This window comes from Ziziphus jujuba, chromosome 12 (assembly GCF_031755915.1).
Source record: "Ziziphus jujuba cultivar Dongzao chromosome 12, ASM3175591v1".
Classification (NCBI taxonomy): domain Eukaryota; kingdom Viridiplantae; phylum Streptophyta; class Magnoliopsida; order Rosales; family Rhamnaceae; genus Ziziphus; species Ziziphus jujuba.
In genome coordinates, this window is record NC_083390.1 from 2,367,407 (window position 1) to 2,378,193 (window position 10,787).

The 10,787-nt window shown below is 33.5% G+C and overlaps 2 protein-coding genes across 2 annotated transcripts; one reads left to right on the forward strand and one right to left on the reverse strand.

Moving 5' to 3' along the window:
- Window positions 1–384: 384 nt before the first annotated feature.
- On the forward strand, window positions 385–6,061 carry LOC107435458 (uncharacterized). Its single transcript, XM_016047075.2, has 5 exons — window positions 385–416; window positions 629–1,535; window positions 1,722–1,868; window positions 4,615–5,682; window positions 5,789–6,061. The coding sequence occupies exons 1-5, from the start codon at window positions 385–387 to the stop codon at window positions 6,059–6,061; spliced, it is 2,427 nt and encodes an 808-aa protein (XP_015902561.2).
- Window positions 6,062–6,567: 506 nt separating this feature from the next.
- On the reverse strand, window positions 6,568–8,562 carry LOC107435455 (uncharacterized). The gene is made up of 3 exons (XM_060813521.1): window positions 8,533–8,562; window positions 7,532–7,737; window positions 6,568–7,435 (listed from the first exon to the last, which is right to left on the reverse strand). Exons 1-3 carry the CDS (start codon window positions 8,560–8,562, stop codon window positions 6,568–6,570), a joined length of 1,104 nt encoding a protein of 367 aa, XP_060669504.1.
- Window positions 8,563–10,787: the final 2,225 nt, after the last annotated feature.

The following is a 10,787-nucleotide window of genomic DNA, read 5'->3' on the forward strand; positions in this document are numbered from 1 at the left end:
GTATATATACTATTAATTTCTAAGAGTATGATTGATTACCATAAAAATAATTAATGATCTTGCCCCAAAAGAGATAGCATATAGAATCCAATGAGTTAATGTTCATTTGTAAAAGTAATATTACAAATTACTTTTTTTCCATTCTAATTCCAAAGTTGACTTTGATTTATCAATAAAATGGAGTACATATGTGTGTGTGTGTATATATATATATATATCTTTATGTGTGTGTATAGGGTGTGTATGCAAACAAAAGTGGTGAGAAAGTAGTGGTTGGATCATTCAAATCTTTCACCATCATCTACTTCTCATTAATGGATCTAGTACTGAAAGAAATTATTCCGTGCCACCAACACCCTCTGGAGACTTACCACTTCGACCTAAATGGCAGCCGGCGCATGGATAAAATCTGCCAGGTATGCACGCTCTCACTTGCGTCAAATGTGTTGAACAAGTTTCCGAATCCCTCTTCTTATAGATGCTTCTACGGATGCGATTATTACATGCATGCCGACTGCTTTAATTTTATAGAACGTCTGATTCGTGCGGGTAAGTTACTCCACTCGCTACACCCACAGCACTATCTTACTCTTCTTCGCTTTGATTTTAATCGTACGTTTGCTTGCAGCTTCTGTAGTACTAGTATAAACTCAAAAGAACCACTACAATACTTCTTGTATTGTGGTGCCTGTAAATTCTACCTCCACGTTGCTTGCTCACTTGCTTTTATTCACCGCCCGAAATTGCTTTCTAACAAATACCAGATCCAACATTTCCTTCATCATCCTCACAACAGTAATCATTGTTTGTCTCCTAGTCTTAGATATTTCCGAAGCAATGACTCCTGTAACGGATGTGGGGAAAAATATTGGGAAGTCTGTTTCGTTTTTGAATGCATTGCCTGTGACAACTTCTCTCTCCATGTGCGATGTTCTCGGCTTCCAAAACTGATAACCCACTCTTCTCATCCTCAACACCGGCTCACCCTAATCGTTCCTAATTCCAACACACTAGGACACTGCCATGGGTGTCGGAGCAGCAATCAGGATAAATTTGTTTTCCACTGTGCTCAGTGTTGTTTCAGTATTGACATTCCATGTTCTTACCTAAAGCCTAATATGATACCCAACCGCCACCACCATCCACTTTTGCATTTTGAGAAGATACATTTGAATGATGTTCACTGCTCAGCCTGTAACACGCCCTGCATTGAAGACTCGTTCCGGTGTGTACCCTGCAACTACAATGTACACCCTCAATGTATCCCCTTGCCTAGTGTTGTTGACTACTATGACCATATTCATCCCCTCACTCTTACCCCTTCATTCAGAGAAGACGATAGTGGTGATTATTTCTGTGATATTTGTGAAGAAAGAAGAGATCCAGATCACGGTGTTTATTTATGTAAAGAATGTCCCTCTGCTCCCTTCGTTTCTCATATTCAATGCGCTCTTACTAATGATTATCCATGGACGGCCTCCGCTCCCTTCGTTGCTCATATTCAATGTGCTCTTACTAATGATTATCTATGGACGGTACGTGTGTGTGTGTGTATATATATATATGTATATATACGTGTGTAATCATGTTTATATCATGTTACAAGTAGTATAAAAGTCTCTAATCAATCAATATTTGAATTATGTTTACCTCTAGGTTTCTGGTTAGTGATTACTTATTTTGAATTCCGAATATTATTTCTCTGGTTACGCTATACACAGTGGGAGGCATCGTCTACTGGAAAGCTAGGATATGACTTGGACACATCACACAGAGAGATTGAGGGTACTAAAGCTGCAGATGATTCAAATATTGCAGAGGAAACCATCTATCGTCAATGGCATGAGGAGATCGCAAAACTAGATAGAGTGATACAAGGATTGATTCAAAGGAAAAAAAAATGGGATGCAACTGACAGAAGAAAAACTCAAGGAGCTAGACGAGAGGCACGCAGACACTGAATGCAAACTGAAACACCTTAAGCAAAGTTTTCGAGGAACTAATTAATTAACTGTATATGTATTCTCTCCATTGTCCAGTACTTGTCATCATACGTAATCTAATTTGCATTATTTCTTTCCATGATCTACTTAATTTTCGAATTTTGCATTTCATGCCTCCATTTGCTTCGTGCTGTATATGCTATTAATAAACCAGATATATTGCATGCATTTCCAGTCAGGATATATATGTATATATATATTCAATCCAATTTTAGGTACGAAGGCAATATATAGGTGGATATAATTAATTAACTTCAACCTTCTAAGGATGTTCTAGATAACGAACTAATAATGTCAGCTTAGTTAAAATTTAAGAGCCAAATAACAAGAAATTGATGATAATATTGATGACATGTTATTTGAGACCTAAAGGAAAATTATGAAGCTTCTAATGAGAGAAGGGATTCTAAACGTAGAGAAAGGCCTTGTCAAATACATTAATTTTCTGTAAAATTTTATTTCTTTTTAATTTCGGTATTATTCACATGTAAATTATAATAGAATAGTATTGTAGTAGCCCAATTTGTTACTCTAAAAATTTCTAGAATCATAAGTTATTGTAAGTGAAAGAGCAAAAAGTAACCAAAAAAACAAAAAAAAGAAAAAGAGTTTTGCAAGAATATATGATAATTAACTTATTTTAATTTATCGATTGAAGTAATACATTATAAAGATTCAAGTAGTTAACTTGATTTCCACATGGTTAATGCATCAAGATCCTTATTTCTTAGTCCATATTTCATCTATTAAAATTGTATTGAAAGTTCTACAATACGTTATCTTTGTTTAAGAAATAATTAATTGAATATATATATATATATATATGTATATGGAGACGAATTCTCACTTTGCGCAGGACATATAAAACCATCAACACTTTCCATATTAGTTATTAGATTGCTACAAAGGATAAAATTTTAAATATATTTGGAATTTGATTAACATGATTCACTTTATTTTTTTAGAATTTTAACTTTAAAATGTCACTACATACCAGTCCAAGGGACTACCCCTACCAAAATGTGTGCACCGAAACATTAATATATATCAATTTTTTGGCACAAAAAAATTAATATATTATATTTTCCTTAGCAAATTTTATACTGTGAATATGGTTGCTACTAATGCTCATTTGCATTAACATTCCAAATTAATTTTTTTCACTCCAAAATTTACTTTGAATTATCATTATATGAATATCAAATAGAGTACATCCAGTACGGACTTTGCCATTTGATCTCAATCATAGCGAAAGCTAGAAACTAAAAAGTTAGAATCTATATAAAAAACCAGAGGTGTAAATAGCGATCGGAATTGAGCGCCTTACTTTAAGTCTATTCCAAAAAGAATTATACATATGAAAGAGAAAGCCAAAGCCCAAAGCCGGTCGATGGAAAATACAGAGATTTCAGGAGGTTTGCTATCTTAGCGCAGATCATCCCTTCTGATGTCTATCAGAAAAATAAAATGAAATAAAATAAAAAAATAAATCATACTAAGATTTTTATAATTTTCTTTCCATATTTAAATATGTTAGACGGCAAAGTAATGATTTTATTTATATATTTAGCTGAAGCAACAGATTATTCAATTGATATTTAATTAATTCCTGTGTGCTAACTGATCCATTTGCTAAGACTTTGATTAAGTCGAATTAGATAGTTTCGCGCTTACGAAAAATGCATCTATATTTGTAGGTCTTTAGTCTCATACTTCAAATTATATAAAAAGTTATTTACTTATTTATTTATTGTGCTATATTTTATTTAGATAAGTAATTAATTACATATATACGGGCTGGCTGGTCATATGATTTTTTTTTTATTTTTTCAACGGAATTGATAAATTATATAATATATATTTATATATATGTATATTCCTGAAAAGGGCCAGTTAACAGTGCTAAAAAAATTGTCTTCTATTAAACTGATTAGTAATTTAATAATTAACAGATAACAACAATAATAATAATTGTTATAATATAATAATAATAAAACTCTGGAGAGGTCCATGATGTGAGCTGTAATATGAAATTAAACCCTGATTTTCTATGCACATGGCACGCAAGACTTGTAAAATAATATAAAGTTACATATATATATATATTATTAATTTCTAAGAGTATGATTGATTATTTATTATAAATTTTTGAAAAAACATATTCTATCTCTGCAAACAATCATCAGAAAGTCAAAAAGTTCATGGAACCAAGTATGTAAAGGTTAACCATATTCCTAGAACCGACAAATAATTAATTAATTAATCATCTTGTCCCCTAACATCCAGCAATAGAATCTGCTAAATTAATGTTCATTTGCATTAATATTGCAAATTACTTTTTTTTTTTTTTCCCCATCCAAAATTGACTTGGATTTATCATTATAATGGAGTATACATATGGTATGGACTCTGCTATTTGATCTGAATCATAGCAAAAGCTAGAAACTAAATCCACATCTCTGTGTGTGTATATATATATATATATAGATATATATAAAACAGCGGTGTAGAAATGGCACCATCAAAGATAATAGTGCATCCATGCCACGAACATCCTTTGCAAGTTGTTTGTTTTCGGAAATATCCTATGGATGATCACATTTGGGATGAGACGGAGGACATTAGAGAATGCCATGGATGTTTGCTTCTACTCCAAGGTGAAACATACGGTTACTGTTGCAGACAGGGATGCGAGTATGGCCTACACGAGGAATGTGCTGCATTGATAGAACACCCCCAGGTACACCACCCGCTACACCCACAACACCCTCTTAATCTACACTTTGACATTATTCCTAATCACAAAACCAAGTTTAAATGCAGCTTCTGTCGGAAAACCAAAGAATCAGACTTATACTACCACTGTAGTCGCTGTGATTTCTATCTCGACATCGTTTGCTTAAATGGTTTTATGAGTTATCCCAAACTGCTTTATAAGTACGAGATTTGTCATTTCTCTCATATTCAAAGTATGGTGGTATATGTTCCATTACAAAGAAACCATCGTTTGTCACCTTATATGGGTAACACCAACCACTATTGTCATGGATGTGGGCTGAAAAATACTGAAGATACACCCATCTTCAAATGCACAGCATGTTCCTTCTGTCTCCATGTACAATGTTCTCAAGTCCCATATGAGACTCAACACCACCATTTTCATCCCCAACACAAGCTCATCCTTAATCTTAATCATAACTCATCCCGTGTTGAATTGCGCTGCTATGGATGTAGAAACTGGATTAAGGATTCCTTTTTCCTACAATGTTCTGACTCATCAGCTTGTCCTGATTTTATTCTTGACCTTGAATGTTTTTTCCGAAAGCCTAATACGATACCCAACCGCCACCACCACCCTCTTGTGCATTTTAAACATATATACCACAATGATGTTCTCTGCTTAGTCTGTAATACCCCCTGCAAAAAAGACTCATTCCGGTGTGTACCCTGCAACTACAATATACACCCTCAATGTATACCCTTGCCTAGTACTGTAGACTACTATGACCATATTCATCCTCTTACTCTTACCCCTTCATTCATAGAAGATGATAGTGGTCATTATTTCTGTGATATTTGTGAAAAAAGAAGAGATCCAAATCACGGTGTTTATTTATGTAAAGAATGTCCCTTCATTGCTCATTTTCAATGCGCTCTTTCTAACGATCATCAATTGATGGTATGTGGCATTTTCTTTTTTCATTTTTTTTTAAAATAGAATTTCTTATCAACACTGTTAATTAACAAGTATATCATTTGAATTCCAATTTCTGGTTTTTACTCAGTTCGAGGCATTCTCTTCTCAAAATCTAGAAGATGGTTCAAACAAATCACAAGGAGAGATTAAAGGGAGAGAAGACAACTCAGATGCAGTAAAAACCAACATGTTTGGTCAATTGCGCAGGGAGATTGAAGAACTCGAAAAGGTGGTAGAAGGAATAATTCACAACAAAAGACATGGGATACAGCTGACAGAAAAACTCAAAGAACTTGATGAGAGGCAGGCAAACACAAAGCGCATACTAAAACAAGTTAAGCAAAATTTTTCTGGTAACTAATTAACAAATTATATATGTATGCATTCTCTCCACACATTACATTTGTCATGATGGTCATTGTAATTTGCATTATTTATTTTTATCTATATTAATGGAATCCAGCATTTTCATAATATATATATATATATATATAAATCACTCATTTTGTTTTATTTCTAAACTCTAATTTTTACCTACTTGTAATGTGGTCTGTCAACAGCATATACCAAACTAAAACCATTTGCAAATTATCAATCTAATTTACTGAAATAAGCTGAAAAACATGACATTCTAAGAGCAAAAAACAGGACATGAAGAATGAAGAAACTTATAAAATTAAACAACATATTGACAGAAATTATTGGTCACGAGACAGATTGTAATTATTTTCTTTCTTTTTTATTTTTAATTTTTTTTTTCAATTTTCAATGTGACATTTAAATAGAAAGGCTTAATTATATCATACTTGGCAGGTGGCTTTAAAAAAAGTAATAACAAAAATGTAGACTGAAGTGTAAAAGTAAAACTCATTCCCATTTGCTTTTGATATTATGAGTGTGCTTGAATTCATATATGAGCACAGCACTTCCATACATTCTCTTCAGCACAAACCTCTCCACCAAAACAAAACACGCAAATTTGGTCCACCTACTTATCCCTCCATACTCCTCATTTTTCTCAACCTCCATTTTTCTTTCTTCCCAGCCAAGCCATCCAACTCTTTCTTCTTCCCATTTTATCCTCTCAACTACTAACATGCTCACACCCACTCTTGAGTCATTTCCAGCACCATCAAAACTCATAAACCACTCCAGTACCCCATTGCTACTCACTTCTCTCTCATTCAAAACAGCTTCTCTTCCAGCAACATAAACCTTTTCTGTTTGAACATCCACATCTACAAAAACCACATTCTTTTCATTATTATTATCATTATCACACGAGAAAATCTTTTCCCATCTCTGCTCAAGTGTCATTTCATAGAACATAGATTTCTTCATTTGGTCCTTCAAATTCAACGTTGCCTCCTTTACAAACATGAAAGGGAAGTACCACTTCCCAACGATCACACTTGCAGAACAACCATTCAACAATGGGAAGTCGAAATTTGGAAAATGGGCACGTAAGGAAGAGTTAAGGCCGAGAGCTTCATTCAACCGGTAATGGCGAGGAGTGGACATGTTAACATGCCAGTTTTTATTCCTTAAGAAGCCAGGAGGAAACCCATCTGAAGTAACAGCCTTGGCAGAAAAACAATAAGGCTTCTTAGGAATTATCTCAACTTGCTGAGATAAGTCTGAGGGATCCAATGGTTTTGGTTTGACATCTTTAACATATCTTCCCCCAAAAAAATTAGTTCCCATGTCCTCTCCTCTTGAATTTGTCCATGCTTCCCTACAAAATAAATAACCCAAACTTCGAGGTAAGAAAACAGTTTAACATATACAAGGTGGAGATAATCAGAAATCAGGAAAAATTATGGATCAATACCCTTTGTGCTTCCCTTGTTTCACTACGACATAGTACCTATTCAAAGATAATGGTTGATTAACAACAGGTACAATAGCAACATCATCAGTGTCGTCACCATCTTCAATTGTTAGATCTTGGTTTTGAATAAAAGGCAATTCCCTGATTGAATTTTCATCACACAATCCAAAACAAGTGGTGGTCACATCTTCATCATTTTGCTTCCTCTCTCACATTTTGCTTCCTTTCAATATAACAAAATTTTTTAAAACTCTTACCAATAGAATTACAATATTCTACATATTTATCCTTCATTTAATAAAATTCTTTTACCTATTCTTATAAATAAAGAATAATGAAAATAATATGATTAAACTCATAATTAACTTGTCAATTTTTTCTTTTAAGAAAAAAGAAAATGGTTTTCAAATGTTTTGATATTATTTTATTTATTTTTTTGGTTTTGACAAATTGAGGAGAGGAGATTTTAGCACCAGTATGTTAAAGACTAACAATCTTAAAAGAAGTTTGTGGTGCTATGTTGAAACAAAAAAGAAACATGAGGAGTTGTATGAGTGTGTGTGTGTGTTGTGCTCTGTTGAAACAAAAATAAAACGTGAGGGGGTTGTATGAATGTGTGTCTGTGAACTTTGTGAATAAGATTTTCAAAAAAAATGGAGCTATATCGAATAAAAATGAAATGTGAGGGGGTTATTTGCGTATGTGTGAGCTCTTTGGATAAGACTTTTAAAAAATGATGCAATATTAAAACAAAAGTAAAATATAAAAGGGTTGTATGATATTTTTCATTAAAAAAAAATATATATTGTAGTATTAGAAAAATGACAACATAGAAAGGGCTATAATAATATTTATTCTTGATAAAATAATATTAATTTTGGTCAAATGGTTTTTTGTACTCTGAGAGAACAAATTCCTTTGATGTTATTTTCGATTAAAACAAGAATTTTTTCACACAATGCTGTCATCTCCTACGTGTTGAGTTCGCAATTCTCGTATACCCAATCGACGCAAGGTAGATAAAACCCCATAGTTTATTAGTATATTCTAAGACTAATTCCGAATTTATTGTACACTAATTGGGTTCACAATTCTCATTGACCATATCGACGCAAGGTAGATAGAAACCAATAGTTTACTATTATAATTTGATATTATTTTCGATTAAAACTATAATTTTTTCACACAATGCTGTCATCTCCTACTTGTTGAGTCCGCAGTTCTCGTATACCCAATCGACGCAAGGTAGATAAGAATCCATAGTTTACTAGTATATTCTAAGACTAATTCCAAATTTATTGTACGCAAATTGGGTTCACAATCCTCATAGATCCAATCGACGAGAGGTAGAACAAAACCAATAGTTTATTAGTTGAACACAAATTGGGTTCATAATTCTCATCGACCCTATCGACGCAAGGTAGATAGAAACCAATAGTCTACTATTATAATTTGATGCTAATTCCTAATTTATTGTACACATTAATCTTTATTCATTAAGATAGAGAAACTCAGAGAATCTCTATTTTAATTTAAGTTCTACTACATCCAAATTCTACAATATGTGCATCCCTGGAAGCTAAAAAACAAATGACTATACATGCAAATCATTCAGTCCTTATGCACTCAAACAAGTTCAACCCACACGGCAGGACGTGTAGAATCAAATAAAGTAATATGCAGGCCTATGAATATGACTATTACAAGGTCTATAAAAAATTAAAAAATTAAAAAAAAATAATAATTTTAAACAACTCAGCAAAACAAATACATTGTGCTTGGAGAGAGATTGAGCCTCACAAAACCAAATCTAAAAATCATCTTCCTAAAACCAACAAATAAGTATCTTGTCCCACAAATAGCTAATATTTCAAATTAATTTTCACCCCCTGTCATGGATGTTGGCTGGACACCCAAGATGGACACCATTTTCATCCTCAACACCAGCTAACGCTTGTTGATAAACTCCCAGCTAACGAGTCCGAACTACACTGCAATGCATGTTGAAAGATTATTGATGGCAGTTGTTTTTTTCTCCACTGTAATGAGTGTCCTTTTAATCTTGACCTTTTATGTGCTTTCCTAAAGCCAAGTATAATACCCAACCCTCATGAGCATCCCCTTGTGCATTTTGAGAAAATACATTTCAGTGATGTGCTCTGCTCAGCCTGTAACACTCCCTGCAATACCGATATATTTCGTTGTTTGCTTTGCAATTACAATATTCATTCTCAATGTATGTCATTGCCAATTACTGTTTGCATCCCTTTACTCTTACTGCATCTTTCAAAGAAGGCTATGAGGGTTTATATTTCTGTGATATTTGTGAAGAAAGAAGAGATCCAGATCACGGTGTTTATTTATGTGAAGAATGTACATTTGTTGCTCACTTTGATTGCGCTCTTGGTAAAGATCATCCATTGATGGTATGTGGCATTTACGATTTTTTTCCTTTTTTTTTTTTTCTTTTTTGGAATTCTTTATCTACCATGTTAATTAATTTACAAGGTTCTATATAACCTACCACTAACTTTTTTATCTGATTTACCATTTTCTGGTTCTCACATAGTTGGGGGCATCCTCTTCTGATGGAAAACTACAATCATATGGAAAAATTAAGAGGACAGAAGATAATTCAATTGCAGATCAAGAAACCATGTTTCGTCAATTGTGCGAGGAGATCACAGAACTTGAAAGAGCTGTAGAAGGACTGATTCAGAACAAAGTGCATGGGATGCAGCTGACAGAAAAACTCAAGGAACTTGACCGAAGGCAAGCAAACACTGAATGCATACTAAAACTGTTGGAATATAACCTGCTGTGCTGACGTGGAGGCTAAAGCAAATATTAAAATGAGATCATACAGGTGTATTTCACAGTGGCTTATATGCCACGTGTTATGGAACTAACTAGAAGAATGAGAAAATGAGTGCATGAAAGTGTGAGAGAGAGAAAATACAGATTTATGCTTTTTATATAACAGAATTGTAATCATTTACATTTTTCATTATGTAAGCAAAAATATACTCTCATCTCTCTGATATATACACCAGAAAATATAGACACGGTTTTGCTCTCCTAACTTCTCTCTCTCTCAAGCTATCATCATCCACCCATAATATACAATCTCTCAAGCTCCATTAACATGGTATCAGAGCTGGTTGAATCTGCGTTGGGAGTAAATACTGTGCTCTAAAAAAAAAAAAAAATAGAAACAGAGCTCGAGCAATTCTGAGCTCGATTGAAGAGTGTAGGC